The sequence below is a fragment of the Vulpes lagopus genome, chromosome X (genome assembly GCF_018345385.1).
Source record: "Vulpes lagopus strain Blue_001 chromosome X, ASM1834538v1, whole genome shotgun sequence".
NCBI lineage: Eukaryota > Metazoa > Chordata > Mammalia > Carnivora > Canidae > Vulpes > Vulpes lagopus.
In genome coordinates, this window is record NC_054848.1 from 43,298,219 (window position 1) to 43,316,791 (window position 18,573).

At 40.2% G+C, this 18,573-nt stretch overlaps 1 protein-coding gene across 1 annotated transcript in view; it reads right to left on the reverse strand.

Moving 5' to 3' along the window:
* DGKK (diacylglycerol kinase kappa) overlaps positions 1 to 18,573 on the reverse strand; it is a 172,647-nt gene that overhangs the window by 83,278 nt on the left and 70,796 nt on the right. The window contains exons 5-7 of the mRNA XM_041742070.1: positions 5,447 to 5,582; positions 4,891 to 4,994; positions 4,449 to 4,574 (exon numbers count right to left, since the gene is read on the reverse strand). Coding sequence (XP_041598004.1) covers positions 4,449 to 4,574; positions 4,891 to 4,994; positions 5,447 to 5,582 — 366 coding nt within the window. The remainder of the gene's footprint in view (positions 1 to 4,448; positions 4,575 to 4,890; positions 4,995 to 5,446; positions 5,583 to 18,573) is intronic.

The following is an 18,573-nucleotide window of genomic DNA, read 5'->3' on the forward strand; positions in this document are numbered from 1 at the left end:
TTAAGAAACAAAACAGATGGACATAGGGGAAGGGAAGGAAAAATAAAATAAGATGAAAATAGAGAGGGAGGCAAACCATAAGAGGCTCTTAAATCTAGGAAACAAACAGCATTGCTGGAGGGGAGGTGAATGGAGAGAAGAGGTAATTGGGTGATGGGAGTTAAGGAGGGTACTTGATGTAATGGGCACTGGCTATTATATGCAGCTGATGAATGACTAAATTCCACCTCTGAAACTAATAATAAAAAAGGCGTTGGTCTCTTAACTAACTGAGCCACCCAGATGTCACCCCTTTAACATTTCTTATAAGGCCAGTAGAGTGGTCATGTACTTGTTTAGCTTTTATTTGAAAAAACTCTATCTCTCCTTCCATTCTGATTGACAGTGCTGTGTAGAGTATTATTTGGGAGTTTTTTAAAAGATATTTTATTTATTTATTAGAGAGAGAAAGAGAGAGCACGAGCAGAAGGAAGAGGCAGAGGGAGAAGCAGGTTCCCTGCTGAGCAACGAGCCTGATGTGGGGCTTAATCCCAGGACCCCAGGATCATGATCTTAGCTGAAGGCAGACGCTTAACCGACTAAGCAACCCAGGCACCCCTGGAAGATTTTTTTCTCTCAGCATTTTGAATATATTGTTCCACTCACTTCTGGCCTGCAAATTTTGCTGAAAAAATCTGCTATAGTTTATGGGGGTTCCATTATCATGACAAGTTATTTTTCTCTTCTTGCTTTTAACATTCGTTTCTTGTCTTTAACATTTGATATTTTAATTATAATGTGTCTTTATGTGGGCCTCTTAGGTTCGTTTTATGTGCAACTCTCTGGATTTCCTGTATCTGATGTCTGTTTCCTTTTCCAGGTTAGGAAAGTTTTCAGCCATTATTTCTTCAAATAAGTTTTCTGCCTCTTCTCTATCTTCTCCTTCTATAATGAGAACCATATGATGAGAATGTTGGTTCACTTGATGTTGTCTTATAGTTTCTTTAGCTATCTTCATGTTTGTTCATTCTTTTCTTTTGCTGCTCTGAGTTACACTACTCTGTCTTTGAATCCACTGATCTTTTCTTCTGCTTCATCTAGTCTATGTTGAATCCCTCTAGTGTATTTTTCAGTTCAGTTATTGTATTCTTCAGTTCTGTGACTTCTATTTGCTATTTTCTCATATTTTCCTTCTTTTATTATTAGGTATAATCAACATATACCCTTATATTAGTTTCAGGTGTACAGCATAATAATTTGATATTTAAACACATGGTGATATAATCATCACAATAAGTCTAGTTAACTTCTGTCACCATACATAGTTACAGAATCTTTTTCTTGTGATGAGAACTTTTAAGATCTACTCTCTTAGCAACTTTCCAATATGTAATGTAGTATGATTAACTATAGTTATCATATTGTACATTACATCCCATAAATTATTTCAGAGCTGGAAGTTTAGTATAAACTTCCCATTACCCACTTCACACTATCCTCACGTTGGCAACTACCAATCTATTCTCTGTATCTGTGAGCTTGGTTTTTTCTTTTTTTAAGATTTCACATATAAGTGAGATCATATGGCAGTTGTTTTTCTCTGACTTATTTTACTTAGCAAAATGTCCTCAAGGTCCATCCATGTTTTTGCAGATGGCAAGATTTTTTTATTCCATACAAATTTTGGGCCTACTTGTTCTAGTTCTGTGAAAAATGCCATTGGAATTTTAATGGAGATTGCATTAAATCTATAGATTACACTGGGTAGTATGGACACCTTAACAATATTAATTTTTCCAGTCCATTAGCACAGACTATTTTTCCATTTATTTGTTTCTTCTTCATTTTTATATGTTCTTTTTGTTGAAGTTCTCATTGTGATCATTCTCCTGAGCTTGATGAGCATCTTTATGGTCATTGTTTTGAACTCTTTTTTTCTACGGATTTTATTTCTTTGAGAGAGAGAGTGCACAAGCGGGGGAGGGGGAGAGGAAGAAGCAGAGTCCCCACTGAATAGGGAGCTTGATGTGGGCCTCAATCCCAGGACCCTGAGGATCAAAACCTGAGCTGAACGCAGATGCTTAACTGATTGAACCACCCAGGTGCCCGTATTTTGAACTCTACCAGATAAGACATTTCATTAAGGGCTTTCTTCTGATGTATTATCTTGTTCTTTTATTTAGAATATATTCTTTTGTTTCTTCATTTTCCTTCACTCTCTGCATTGATTTCTATCAATTAAATAGCCACTACTCTCAGTCAAGGGTGTGGCCTTGTGTAGGGGATGGACCTTATTGAACCCTGCCCTAGTTTTTGGTTGTCTCTCAAATTTTTGTGATTGTCTAAATAGCCTATTTTATTTCCAGTGACTGCCAGTAATTGAGGGTGTGCCAAGACATTTCAGGGTCCCAAAGGGGAGGATTTCAATCAGCATCTAGTTCAGGTGATTAGAATCCAGACCCTTAAACATCAGCTTTTAAAGTATGCAAATATGTAGCTCTGTGGGACTGCAGGCATATGTCCCACTGGCCACCAGAGCTGGGAGACCTAGAAGTGCTCCCTGTATGGCAGTTGCAAATATTGGTGTGCTAGACAAGTGTGCAAGCTCCTTTTTGGGTGGCACTGGTAACCTAGAGCAAGTCAGAAGGAGAGTGCAAATGGCATCCACGGGCTTTCATCCTCAGAGAGCATCATAGTAGGGTCCTAGATGTATGCCAAGCCAGAAGCTTGCCCTTCAGTATGAAACTCCAGGACAAACAAATAGGCCTCTTTTCAGTCTGCTGTCTGTGCTGTGCACTGCTTATGGTATTTGTCTAGGAACCCTCTCTCCACTTGTTACAGTCCCATAGGACCCAGGAATGCAAGCCCTCCTTGCCAGTAGATCCAGGTAATAAAGGGGCATCACCTGGGCAGCAGTTGCAAAAAACTAGCATACCAGATGCATATAAAAGTTCCTCTCTGGGAGATACTGGCACTCTGGAATGCTGCAGGAATGCTGCAGAAAGATAGCGCCAAGTTGGTGCCTATCCTCATAGGTCTCCAAAAAAGTACTACAGTGGGCCCTTAGATATGTGTTTAATTAGAAGCCTGCCCTGAAGGCCATAATTTTGAAGACATGCTAAGAGTCCTCTTTACAGTAACACTGAATTCCTCATACTGTTGCCTCTTGCTGTATCCTGGGTGTGGTAGCTAGGTAAGAACTCTCTCTCCATTGGTTACAGTTCTTGGGACCTACACTCACTGGCCACCAGATCTGTGTGACCTAGAGATATCCCCTGGGGACAGCTGCAAAAATTGGGGTGCCTGATGAGGGTCCAAGCTCCTTTCCAGGAGAAACTGATAAGCAAAGTAGAAGGACCCAAAGTCTTCTAAAAGGAAGCTCATACTCAAGTTTCTTCTTGTCTAGAATAATCAGTTTGACAGGAGCATATAAAAGTTAAAGTCTAGGAGCACCTGAATGGTTCAGTCGGGTAAGCATCTGCCTTCAGCTCAGGTCATGATCCCAGGGCTCTGGGAGCAAGCCCCATGTCAGGGGTTCCTGCTTGGCAGGGATTCTGCTTCTCCCTCTCTTTCTGCCCCTACCTCTTACTCTCCCTTTGTCTCAAATACATGAATAAAATCTTTGAAAAGAAATAAAAGTTAAGGTCTAAATCAGAGTTTCTCAACCTTGGTACTATTGATAATTTGGTCCAGATAGTTATTTGGTTCTGTCTTATGCATTATAGGAGGTTTAGCAGAATCTCAGGCCTCTACTTACTATAATCCCATAGCACACCCTCTCTCCCCAAGTTGTAACAATAAAAAATATCTCCAGATATTGTTAAATGTTTCCTATGGGTTGGGCAAAAATCACCCCCAGTTAAGAACTATGGTTTAGAAGCATGGTAGTATTGTAGTTAAAAATACAGCTTTTGCAGAATTATGTATGAATCAAGACTCTTTCTACTTACTGGCTGCATGACCTTGAGCAAATCATCTTACTTTTTTCATCTGTAAATGGGGACAATGAGGCCTAGTTTGTTGTAAGGATTAAATGAGACCACGTATACAAAACACTTTGTACATTGTGGCAATAGTAATGGTGTTAATATTATTAACCATTATTAATTAACAAAGATTACAAGTTCCCAGGAAATAGTGAATAAGAAAGGGAGAAGTTTTCTTAGGGTAGACTCAGAATTTAATTTTTTAATTGCCTATACTGTTATAACAGAATTCAGCTTTTCCCATTTGCTAGTAGACTTCACCAATTAAGAACCATTAAAGATGAGAGTCAAGTCTTTTTCTCTAAGACTCCATAGCCAGATCTGGAAAGACAAGATACTGAGCTCTATACTATGTAATCTGCATAATCTATTTTGGAGCAAGGATCTCTGAGATTTCTATTTATGTGTAGGCACATAGTTTAACTCCACCCCTTCTCTAGAAGTTAAGTTCTCTAAGTATCAAAGAGATGAAAAGAGTCTTACCGTAGAATTACACCAGAGACATCGGAAGTCTTGAAGTCTTTGGTAACTGCCACAGTTTTCATGACATACTGCACACTGAGAACTGACAGATATGTTTCCTTCTACCCATTGATGAGGCATAGTTTTCTGAAGGGTAAAAAAAAAGATAAGATGTAGAAGTTAGAGATATAAGGAGAGAAAGGGCCAGCTGGAGTAACTATACTACCCCATGGAGGACATTTAGGTTCTTTGTGGTCCTGCCTTCCCCACTCCAATGCTAGCAAGTGATGATAGCTGGAATTGGGGGGCTTTCATTCTTCTAGATTGGTTGGATTGTAGGCCTAGTGAGGAAGTCTACTTGGGTTGTATGGAGACAGGAAGAAGTACTTCTTCCTCTGTGTATCCTGGCTAAAAAAGAGATTGGAAAGAGTGGCTTTAAGAGAAGATGGCTGGTACTTACTACTTCATCTGCGGGCATGAGGAGGTCATCAGTAATAGACAAAGTATTCCATTTGCAATCTTTACTTGCTCTCAAAGCACATAGTTTGTGAGATTTCACTTTGCACACTATGAAAAAAGGAAGAAAAAAGATGGATGTGAATCTGGTGACAGTGAAGATTCTAAGGCCCTTCCCTAAGCTTCTCTGAAAGTTAGAATTTAGATGCATCTAAATAGTTCTGACCTATCTCCAAAAGCCTATTTCTTATATTATCTAGTTCCTTTTTATTTTTACTGGCTAAATTTTATGCTATCTGACTTTAATGGAAACTGATGGCAAAAATGAGGTGATTTCTGTTACCCCAACTCTTGTGATCATGTTGTCCAACCCTCTCAGACCCAACCCTCCATTTTCCCTCATGCCAGCTTCCTCCCATCTCTTTACTTCAGTCTGTTGTCAGAATTAACCTTACAGTAGAGTCGATGACCTAGTATGAGTCAATGATGCTAAAGCCACATGAGCTCCTTCACCCCTATCTCTATCCACTGGGATCCATTTCCTAAAGTAATCAGAAAGGTACCTTCACAGATGATGACATTTGTAGATAAGGCAGGAATGCTCTCCCGACAGACGTTGCAGTGCTGGGTCCTGGGGCTGTGACTGGAATACCAATAGTGCATTCCAACAAGGAAAGGGTTGTTTTCTGCTGCAGGTATCTAAAATAAGTCAAAGAAAAGAGAGAATAGAGAGCTAATCACAGAGACATATTAGAAAATCTGCTACTAAGTCTGAAATGGCCTGTTAGATGTCAGAGGTATGAAGAGGAAGGCTGAATATTGGAGCCAATACCTAACAAATCTCTCACCTCCAATTTTTCTCTCAGTGGTTTTGGAAAGGGAAAAAGAATAGGGATGTAGATCCTGCAATTGGAGCTGGAGACAGGAGCAATGATCTCTATACTGCTTGGCCAAACCACTGTATTGGTTTAGTCTAAGCAAAATTAGTTCTGTCAGCGTTGGCTTTGGTTCTCTTTGAGGAGACAGCTAAAGGAGGTGGTTAGTTGGAAATACCATGATAATCCAAGTCATTTGGCCAGGCAAGAAAGGGAGGAGGCAGGGATCTCTGACTTTGGGCTAAGGATGGTTAAAGGAATGCTTTAACTATCTCTTGGAGATATACATTCCCCTTCCTGGCCTTACTGCTGGCAGGTAAGCAGACTAGTGCATTGATTGGACAACAGTTTCATTTCAGGGGCTTCTTGGCCCCAGCATTTTTCCCCTGAATCCTACATTCTGATTACCTGTTGGAGTTTCCTGGCTAATCAATTTAATTCATTCAAAGTTTGTTAAAGAAATGTTTACTGAGTAACTACTATGTGTTTAGCACCTTTTAAGGCATTGGAGCTATATGAATAAGACAAAGTCCCTGCCCTCATGAAATGATATTCTATTTGGTGTCCTATTTCATGGTATTGAATTTGACATTTACTGTTAACCTGCCTGTAAATGCTGCATTTGTTTATCACAGCCTGACTGTTCATGGTTGTGGGGAAGGCAGAGGGTGTATCAGCAACTAGTTTGGGGGTTGAAAGGAAAAAGGAAAGGGTGGGCATCAAAAACTGCCAAGTTTGTTCTGGGTGTGCATTCTGTGGGACTCTTCTACCTTTTCTCTAATTCCTATGAATGTTTGATTTTTTTCCCCTCTATGCCTTCCTCTCAAGTGTAGACATAGGTGTACACATTTAGCTTTTTGTTCTTGACAATAAATAATGGGTTATATTTATAATAGGTAGGGTTTGTAAAGGCCTAACAATACTTTAAAAAGAACAATATATTCTCCCTGATGCCAGCTGACAGTGGTCCATTATATATACAGAGAGCTATTGAGGATTCTAGCACGTTAAGTATTCAGCCTTGATTAATTTAGAGGAATTAGCCATTTAAACCATAGCCTATACATGGCACTCTGATCCCTCCTTCCCCCTTCTGTCATGCTGATCATGTGCTGCTGTTGGATTGACCAAGAAGCTTCCAGAGGAAAAGCTACTTTGATGAGCTAAAAGCTCACCTGATTTGAGATCACTTTGTGACTGCAATATTTCTTGCATGCTTAGACCCTGACAAAGCAAAAAGAAAATCAGAGTAGATGGTGAAGAGTCCTGAGGAAGTGACAAAGTCTTGGCTTTGGCAGTCTGAGCTCCGAACACCTTTCTACTTCTCAAGCCACTAAATTATAACTCTACAAGTATGTTCCTACCTTCCTTCCAAACTCCTTTCCTCCTCCAATAGTTACTAAGACAACTTTGTGTCATCTATGATACAAGGCACTGGAGCCATACAGATAAATAATCCAAATTTCTTGCCTCCAGGGAGCTCATAGTCTAGTGGAGGAGACAACTTCCAAAACATATCATTTCATTACAGAATGACAAGTGAGCTCTCCTACAATGTGTAAGGTTCAGTCAATTCCAGAACTATTAGCAAAAAGTCACCAGAATTTGAAGATCTGGGAAATTATTAGTCTACATATATTGCAAAACATGAGAAAATGTGATCTGGAGAGAGCACTCAGAGTGTGGCTGGACAGAGTGTGGCACTCAGTTTGCTGGAGGGATTAGATGTGTGACACATGTATCCAATAAACGTCTCAGCAGAAACATTGCTAGCTTGTACTGAAGGGTCAGACATAGGACCAAATGAAGAAAGACTCTCAAGACTTTGGAGATTCTATAGGCAGAAAACAGGTTGATAGAGTTACTGGGCTGTGAACATGTGTATTCTTCAACAAAATGGAAAAATGACTCCAAGGGGGCTCAGAGGTCAGCAGAGATGCTGAGGGTGGCTCAGAGGCCAGAGGTGCTGCACCTGCCACCACAGATCCAGACAGTGCTGGTCAGGGAGCAGGGGCTCAATATCAGGACCCCAGGATCATGACCTGAGTCAAAGGCAGATGCTTAACCTACTGAGCCACCCAGGTGCCCAAAGTTTAACTATTTTAGATTTCACATATAAGTGAGATCATGCAGTATTTGCCTGTGTTTGGCTTATTTAATTTAAAATAATGTACTCCAGGTTCATCCATGTTGTTGCAACTGGCAGAATTTCTTCTCTTTATTTTTTTAAAGATTTATTTATTTTAGAGAGAAAGCGAGCAAATGAGAGGGGGAGGGGCAGAGGGAGAAGAAGAGAGAGTCTTAAGATCTCTTAAGTATTAAGATCTCACGACTCTGAGATCATAACCTGAGCTGAAACCAAGAGTCCAATGCTTAACTGACTGCACCACCACAGGTGCCCTGAATTTCCTCCTTTTTAAAAGGCTGAATAATATTCCATTGTGTATGTGTGTGTGTGTATGTGTGTATGTGTGTGTGTGTGTGTGTGTGTGTGTGTGTGTATTCTTTATCCATTCATCTTTGGAGGGACATTTAGGTTGTTTCCATATTTTGGCTATTATATATAATGCTGAAATAAATATGGGAATACTGATATCTCTTCGAGATCTCAATTTCATTTCCTTTGGCTATATATCCAGTAGTGGGAATGCTGGAACACAGGATAGTTCTATTTAAAAATTTTTGAGGAATATCTATACTGTTTTCCATAGTGAATGCATCAACTTACATTCTCACTAACAGTACATAAGGGTTTCCTTTCCTCCCTAACTTCACCCACATTTGTTATCTTGTCTTTTTGATAATAGCTACTCAGAGTTGAGATGATATATTATCTGTGCTTTTCTAAAAATTCCAGTGTAGTTGATATACAGTGTTATATTAGTTTCAGGTATATAATATAGTGATTCAACAATTCTATACATCATCCAGTGCTCATCACGACTAAAAAAAAGTGCAATTAAAGTGCAATCTTTAATACCCATCATGGGGATGGGTAAAATAGATAAAATATCTTTGTGGTTTTGATTTGCATTAGTGATGATTAGTGATGTTGAACACCTTTTCATGTACTTGTTAACCATTTTTATGTCTTTGGAAAAATGTCTATATAGATCCCTTGCCCATTTTAAAATCATGAATTGAGCAAAGGTATGAACAGAAATTTCACCAAAGAAGACATGCACATGGCTAACAAGCCCATGAGAAAATGCTCTGCATCACTTGCCATCAGGGAAATACAAATCAAATCTACTATGAGATCCCACCTCACACCAGTGAGAATGGTGAAAATTAACAAGATGTGAAACAACAAATGTTGGAGTGGATGTGGAGAAAGCAGAACCCCCTCGCACTGATGGTGGGAATGTGAAGTGGTAAGCCACTCTGGAAAACTGTGTGGAGGTTCCTCAAAGAGTTAAAAGTAGAGCTACCTTATGGCTCAGCAATTGCACTACTGGGGATTTACCCCAAAGATACAGATGTAGTGAAAAACCAAGACACCTGCACCTCAGTGTTTATAGCAGTAAAATCCACAATAGCCAAACTGTGGAAGGAGTCCCGGTGTCCATCAAAATATGAATGGATAAAGAAGCTGTGGTCTATATATACATGGAATATTATTCAGCCTTTAGAAGTGACGAATACCCAACATTTGCTTCAATGTGGATAGAACTGGAGGGTATTATGCTGAGTGAAGTAAGTCAACCAGAGAGGGATACCAGTATATGGTTACTCATATGGAGAATATAAAAATATAGTGAAAGAGATGATAGGGAAAAAGAGAGAAAATGAGTGGGAAAAATCATGACAAAACATGAGAGACTCCTAACTCGGGGAAACAAACAAGGGGTAGTGAAAGAGGAGGTGGGTGGGGGTTGAGGTGACTGGGTGACAGGCACTGAGGGGGGCACTTGATGAGATGAGCAGTGGGTGTTATACTATATGTTGGCAAATCGAACCCCAAAAAAAATATACAAAAAATAAGTTCATTGTTTATTATTATAAACCTGGTAGATTGTTGTATGTTGATTTTGCATTCTGCAACTTTACAGAATCCATTTATTAGTTCTAACAATTTTGTTGAGGCTTCAAGTGCCCATCAATAGAAGAATGGATACGAATGAACAATGGAATATTATTCACTCATTAAAAAAAATGAAATCTTGCCATTGCAGCAATATGGAGGGAGCTAGAGAGTATAATGCTAAGCTAAATAATTTAGTCAGAGAAAGACAAATACCATATAATTTCATTCATATGTTGAATTTAAGAAACAAAACAAAGAAACAAAGGAAAAAAGTGAGAGAGAAATCAAGAAACAGACTCTTAACTACATAGAGAACAAAATGATAGTTACCAGGGGGGAGATGGGTGGGAAATGGGTTAAGTAGGTGAAGGGGCTTAAGGGAGGGACTTGTGATAATGAGCACTGGGTGATGTGTGGAGGTGTTGAATCACTATATTGTATCAATGAAACTAATATAACACTGTATTTTAACTACATTGGAATTAAAATTAAAGCTTAAAAATTTGTTAATTCTTTCAGTTTTCCTCTGTATATGATTGTATCATCTGCAGACAGACACAATTTTTGTTTTTCTCAAGATACTTTAAAATTCCCTTTGGATGTCCTCTCTCACCCAATGGTTGTTCAAAACCATACTATTTAGGGGTACCTGGCTGCCTTGGTCAAAAGAGCATGTGACTCTTGATCTTGGGGTTGTGAGTTTGAGCCCCACGTTGGGTGTAGAAAGAACATAAATGAAAAAAATAAAAATATTTTTAAAAAAGATTGTGCTGTTTAGTTTCCATGTATTCATGAATTTCCCCATTTTTTTGATGTTATTTATTTCTATTTCATTCCATTACGGTCAGAAGAGATACTTACTTAGAATGATTTCTATTTTCTGAAATTTGTTAAGACTTGTTTTGTGGAATAGTATTTTATCTCTCCTGGAGGATGTTCCATGAACCCTTGGAAAAAATGTGTCTTCTGCTGCTGTTGGGTGGAAATTTCTGTATATGTTAGTTAGGCCCATTTGGCGAATAGTATTATTCAAGTCAACTATTTGTTGATTTTCTGTCTGCTTGTTCTATACATTATTATAAGTACAGTATTGTAGTTCCGTACAATTATTGTATTGATGTCAATTTCTACTTTCAGATCTCTAATTATTTGCTTTAGGTACATTTATGTATTTAGGTACATCAATTGACTACATATATTTTTATAATTGTTATATATTCCTGTTGAATTGACCCTTTTATCATTATATAATGCCCTTCTTTGTCTCTAAAAACAGTTTTCATCTTTTTAAAAAGATTTTATTTATTTATTCATGAGAGACACACAGAGAGAGGCAGAGGCAGAGGCAGAGGCAGAGGCAGAGGGAGAAGCAGGCTCCTCTCAGGGAGCCTGATGTGGGACTGGATCCCAGAACCTGGAATCACTACCTGAGGCAAAGGCTCAGCCACCCAGGTGGCCCCAGTTTTAGTCTTAAAGTATATTTTGTCTGACATAAATATAGCTATTCTTGCTTTATCTTGATTACCATCTGCATAAAATATATATTTTCAGGGGATCCCTGGGTGGCTCAGCGGTTTAGCGCCTGCCTTTGGCCCAGGGCGTGATCCTGGAGTCCTGGGATCGAGTCCCGCGTTGGGCTCCCAGCATGGAGCATGCTTCTCCCTCCTCTTGTGTCACTGCCTCTCTCTCTCTCTCTTTCTCTCATGTCTATCATAAATAAATAAATAAATAAACCTTTAAAAAATCTATTTACATTCCTTCACTTTCAGCCCATGATTTCTTTAACTCTACAGTGTGTCTCTCATAGATAGCATATTTCTGGATCTTATTTTTTTATGCATTCAGCCAGTCCACTTCTTTTTTAAAAAGTTTTTATTTAAATTCTAGTTAGTTAACATACAGTGTAATATTTGATTCAGGTGTACAATATAGTGATTCAACACTTCCATACAACACTCGGGGCTCAGGATGCCTAAGTGACTCAGTGGTTGAGCATCTGCCTCTGGCTCAGGGCATGATCCTGGGGTCCCGGGATTGAGTCCACATCAGGCTCCCCATAAGGAGCCTGCTTCTCCCTCTGCCTATGTCTCTGCCTTTCTTTCTGTGTCTCTCATGAACACTCAGGGCTAATCACAGGTGCACTCCTTGTGACGTGCCCACTACCTATTTAACCCATCCCTTCACCCACCTCCCCACTGATAACCAACACTTTATTCTCAATAGTTAAGAATCTGTTTCTTAGTTTGCCTCTCTCTCTCTCTTTTTCCCCAATGCTCATTTATTTTGTTTCTTAAATTCCACATAGAGGAGGAGGGGCAAGATGGCGGAAGAGTAGGGTCCCCAGATCACCTGTCCCCACCAAATTACCTTGATAACCTTCAAATCATCCAGAAAATCTACGAATTGGGCCTGAGATTTAAAGAGAGACCAGCTGGAATGCTACAGTGAGAAGAGTTCGCGCTTCTATCAAGGTAGGAAGACGGGGAAAAATAAATAAACAAAAGGCATCCAAGGGGGAGGGGCCCCGCGAGGAGCCGGGCTGAGGCCGGGGCGAGTGTCCCCAGGACAGGAGAGCCCCGTCCCGGAGAAGCAGGAGCTTCACCAATCTCCCAGGGGCGGAAAGGCGCTCCAGGGAGTTAGAGCAGGACCTCAGGAGGGCGGGGATGCCCTCAGGCTCCATGGGACACTAACAGACACCTACAGTCCGGGAGAGTGCCCTGAGCTCCCTGAAGGGCTGCAGCGCGCATGGCAGGACCCGGGAGCAGCTCGGAGGGGCTCGGGCAGCGGCTCCACGGAGAGGCGGCTACGCGGCCGGGAGCCCGAATCCAATAGCGCAGTCCCCGGAGCACAGGGCGCCTGGGACACAGCCCAGGATCCGACCTCCCCCCGGGACACGCAGAGGCATGGAGGGCCCAGGACTGCAAGGACGCTCCTGCCCCGAGCTGAGCAGATCAGCAACCCCGCCCCCAGAGGCTCCAGGCACCTGCAGACGGAGAGCTCCGTAGTTCCTATGGGAGCTGAATCCAGGGCTCCAGAGCTGGCCGCCGCCACTGCTGATGTTCCTCCGGGGGCCTCACGGGGTAAACAACCCCGCACTGAGCCCTGCACCAGGCAGGGGGCAGAGCAGCTCCCCCAAGTGCTAACACCTGAAAATCAGCACAACAGGCCCCTCCCCCAGAAGACCAGCTAGATGACAAGTTCAAGGGGAAGTTAAGGGACTTAAAGGATACAGAATCTAAAGATACTCCCCCGTGTTTTTTGTTTGTTTGTTTGTTTGTCTGATTTTTTTTTTTTTGCTTTTTGATTTCTGTTTGATTCCCCCACCCTTTTTTTCCTTTCTTTCTTTTTCTTTCTCTTTTTCTTCTTTTTTCTTTTTTTCTTCCTTTTTTCTTTTTTCTTTATCTCTTTTCTTTCCTTCTTTCTCTCCTCTCTTTTTCTCCTTTTCCCAATACAACTTGTTTTTGGCCACTCTGCTCTGAGCAAAATGACTAGAAAGAAAACCTCACCTCAAAAGAAATAATCAGAAACAGTTCTCTCTCCCACAGAGTTACAAAATCTGGATTAAAATTCAATGTCAGAAAGCTAATTCAGAAGCACTATTATACAGCTACTGGTGGCTCTAGAAAAAAAGCATAAAGGACTCAAGAGACTTCATGACTGCAGAATTTAGATCTCATCAGGCAGAAATTAAAATTCAATTGAATGAGATGCAATCCAAACTAGAAGTCCTAACGACAAGGGTTAACGAGGTGGAAGAACGAGTGAGTGACATAGAAGACAAGTTGATGGCAAAGAGGGAAACTGAGCAAAAATGAGACAAACAATTAAAACACCATGAAGACAGATTAAGGGAAATAAGCAACAGCTTGAGGAAGAAAAACCTACGTTTAATTGGGTTCCCGAAAGCGCCGAAAGGGCCAGAGGGCCAGAATATGTATTTGAACAAATCCTAGCTGAAAACATTCTTAATCTGGGAAGGGAAACAGGCATTCAGATCCAGGAAATAGAGAGATCCTCCCCTAAAATCAATAAAAACCGTTCAACACCTCGACATTTAATAGTGAAGCTTGCAAAGTCCAAAGGCAAAGAGAAGATCCTTAAAGCAGCAAGAGACAAGAAATCTCTAACTTTTATGGAGAGAAATATTAGATTAACAGCAGACCTCTCCACAGAGATCGGGCAGGTTAGAAAAAGCTGGAAGGAGATATTCAGGGTCCTAAATGAGAAGAACATGCAACCAAGGAAACTTTATCCAGCAAGGGTCTCATTCAATATGGAAGGAGAGATAAAGAGCTTCCAAGACAGGCAGGAACTGAAAGAATATGTGACCTCCAAACCAGCTATGCAAGAAATTTTAAGGGGGACTCTTAAAATTCCCCTTTAAGAAGAAGTTCAGTGGAACAATCCACAAAAACAAGGATTGAATAGATAACATGATGACACTAAACTCATATCTTTCAATAGTAACTCTGAACGTGAACGGGCTTAATGACCCCATCAAAAGGTGCAGGGTGTCAGACTGGATCAAAAAGCAGGACCCATCTATTTGCTGTCTACAAGAGACTCATTTTAGACAGAAGGACACCTACAGCCTGAAAATAAAAGTTTGGAGAACCATTTACCATTCAAATGGTCCTCAAAAGAAAGCAGGGGTAGCCATCCTTATATCAGATAAACTAAAATTTACCCGAAGACTGAAGTGAGAGATGAAGAGGGACACTATATCATACTTAAAGGATCTATCCAACAAGAGGACTTAACAATCCTCAACATATATGCCCCGAATGTGGGAGCTGCCAAATATTTAAACCAATTAATAAGCAAAGTGAAGAAATAATTTGATAATAATACACTTATACTTGGTGACTTCAATCTAGCTCTTTCTATACTCGATAAGTCTTCTAAGCACAACATCTCCAAAGAAACGAGAGCTTTAAATGATACACTGGACCAGATGGATTTCACAGATATCTACAGAACTTTACATCCAAACACAACTGAATACACATTCTTCTCAAGTGCACATGGAACTTTCTCCAGAATAGACCACATACTGGGTCACAAATCGGGTCTGAACCGATACCAAAGATTGCGATCGTGCCCTGCATATTCTCAGACCACAATGCCTTAAAATTAGAACTAAATCACAACAAGAAGTTTGGAAGGACCTCAAACATGTGGAGGTTAAGGACCATCCTGCTAAAAGATGAAAGGGTCAACCAGGAAATTAAGGAAGAAGTAAAAAGATTCATGGAAACTAAAGAGAATGAAGATACAACCGTTCAAAATCTTTGAGATGCAGCAAATGCAGTCCTAAGGGGGAAATACATCGCAACACAAGCATCCATTCAAAAACTGGAAAGAACTCAAATACAAAAGCTCACCTTACACATAAAGGAGCTAGAGAAAAAACAGCAAATAGATCCTACACCCAGCAGAAGAAGAGAGTTAATAAAGGTTCGAGCAGAACTCAATGAAATCGAGACCAGAAGAACTGTGGAACAGATCAACAAAACCAGGAGTTGGTTCTTTGAAAGAATTAATAAGATAGATAAACCATTAGCCAGCCTTATCAAAAGAAGAGAAGACTCAAATGAATAAAATCATGAATGAGAAAGGAGAGATCACTACCAACACCAAGGAAATACAAATGATTTTAAAAACATATTATGAACAGCTATACGCCAATAAATTAGGCAATCTAGAAGAAATGGATGCATTCCTGGAAAGCCACAAACTACCAAAACTGGAACAGGAAGAAATAGAAAATCTGAACAGGCCAATAACCAAGAAAGGGAGGAAATTGAAGCAGTCATCAAAAACCTCCCAAGACACAAAAGTCCAGGGCCAGATGGCTTCCCAGGGGAATTCTATCAAACGTTTAAGGAAGAAACCATACCTCAGACCACAAAAGCTGTTTGGAAAGATAGAAAGAGATGGAGTACTTTCAAATTCGTTGTATGAGGCCAGCATCACCTTAATTCCAAAACCAGCTGTTTGGAAAGATAGAAAGAGATGGAGTACTTTCAAATTCGTTGTATGAGGCCAGCATCACCTTAATTCCAAAACCAGACAAAGACCCCATCAAAAAGGAGAATTACAGACCAATATCCCTGATGAACATGGATGCAAAAATTCTCAACAAGATACTAGCCAATAGGATCCAACAATACATTAAGAAAATTATTCACCATGAACAAGTAGGATTTATCCCCGGGACAGAAGGCTGGTTCAACACTCGTAAAACAATCAATGTTATTCATCATATCAGCAAGAGAAAAACCAAGAATCATATGATCCTCTCATTAGATGCAGAGAATGCATTTGACAAAATATAGCATCCATTCCTGATCAAAACCCTTCAGAGTGTAGGGATAGAGGGAACATTCCTCGACATCTTAAAAGCCATCTACGAAAAGCCAACAGCAAATATCATTCTCAATGGGGAAGCATTGGGAGCCTTTCCCTAAGATCAGGAACAAGACAGGGATATCCATTCTCACCACTGCTATTCAACATAGTACTGGAAGTCCAAGCCTCAGCAATCAGACAACAAAAAGACATTAAAGGCATTCAAATTGGCAAAGAAGGAGCCAAACTCTCCCAATTCACCGATGACATGATACTCTACATAGAAAACCCAAAAGACTCCACCCCAAGATTGCTAGAACTCATACAGCAATTTGGTAGTGTGGCACGATACAAAATCAATGCCCAGAAATCAGTGTCATTTCTATACACGAACAATGCGACTGAAGAAAGAAAAATGAAGGAGTCAATCCCATTTACATAGCACCCAAAAGCATAAGATACCTAGGAATAAACCTAACCAAAGAGGTAAAGGATCTATACCCTAAAAATTATAGAATACTTCTGAAAGAAATGGAGGAAGACCCAAAGAGATGGAAAAATATTCCATGATCATGGATTGGAAGAATTAATATTGTGATAATGTCAATGCTACCCAGGGCAACTTACACGTTTAATGCAATCGCTATCAATATACCATGGACTTTCTTCAGAGAGTTAGAACAAATTATTTTCAGATTTGTGTGGAATCAGAAAAGACCTCGAATAGCCAGGGGAATTTTAAAAAAGAAAACCATAGCTGGGGGCATCACAATGCCAGATGTTGTACTACAAAGCTGTGGTCATCAAGACAGTGTGGTACTGGCACAAAAACAGACACATAGATCAATGGAACAGTATAGAGAACCCAGAAGTGGACCCTGAACTTTATGGTCAACTAATATTCGATAAAGGAGGAAAGACTATTCACTGGAAGAAAGACAGTCTCTTCAATAAATGGTGCTGGGAAAATTGGACATCCACATGCAGAAGAATGAAACTAGACCACTCTCTTTCACCATACACAAAGATAAACACAAAATGGATGAGAGATCTAAATGTGAGGCAAGAGTCCATCAAAATCCTAGAGGAGAACACAGGCAACACCCTTTTTGAACTCAGCCACAGTAACTTCTTGCAAGATACATCCACGAAGGCAAAAGAAACAAAAGCAAAAATGAACTATTGGGACTTCATCAAGCTAAGAAGTTTTTGCACAGCAAAGGATACAGTCAACAAAGCTAAAAGACAACCTACAGAATGGGAGAAGATATTTGCAAATGACATATCAGATAAAGGGCTAGTTTCCAAGATCTATAAAGAACTTCTTAAACTCAACAGCAAAGAAGCAAACAATCCAATCATGAAATGGGCAAAAGACATGAAGAGAAATCTCACAGAGGAAGACATAGACATGGCTAACATGCACATGAGAAAATGTTTTGCATCACTTGCCATCAGGGAAATACAAATCAAAACCACAATGAGATACCACCTCACAACAGTGAGAATGGGGAAAATTAACAAGGCAGGAAACCACAAATGTTGGAGAGGATGTGGAGAAAAGGGAACCCTCTTACACTGTTGGTGGGAATGTGAATTGGTGCAGCCACTCTGGAAAACTGTGTGGAGGTTCCTCAAAGAGTTCAAAATAGACCTGCCCTATGACCCAGCAATTGCACTGTTGGGGATTTACCCCAAAGATTCAGATGCAATGAAACGCCGGGACACTTGCATCCCGATGTTTATAGCAGCAATGTCCACAATAGCCAAATTGTGGAAGGAGCCTTGGTGTCAATCGAAAGATGAATGGATAAAGAAGATGTGGTGTATGTATACAATGGAATATTCCTCAGCCATTAGAAATGACAAATACCCACCAGTTGCTTCAACGTGGATGGAACTGGAGGGTATTATGCTGAGTGAAGTAAGTCAATCAGAGAAGGAGAAACATTGTATGTTCTCATCCATTTGGGGAATATAAATAATAGTGAATGGGAATGTAAGGGAAGGGAGAAGAAATGTGTGGGAAATATCAGAAAGGGAGACGGAACATAAAGACTCCTAACTCTGGGAAACGAACTAGGGGTGGTGGAAGGGGAGGAGGCCGGGGGGGTGGGGGTGAATGCGTGATGGGCACTGAGGGGAGCACTTGATGGGATGAGCACTGGGTGTTATTCTGTATGTTGGTAAATTGAACACCAATAAAAAATATATTTATTATTAAAAAAATTCCACATAAGAGTGAAATCACATATTTGTCTTTCTCTAACTGACTTATGGGAAATCCTCCCACACTGTTGGTGGAAATGCAAATTTGTGCAGCCACTCCAAAAAAAACTATGGAGGTTCCTCAAAAAGTTAAAAATAGAACTTCACTATGATTCAGCAGTTGCACTACTAGGTATTTACCCATAGAATACAAAAATACTAATTCAAA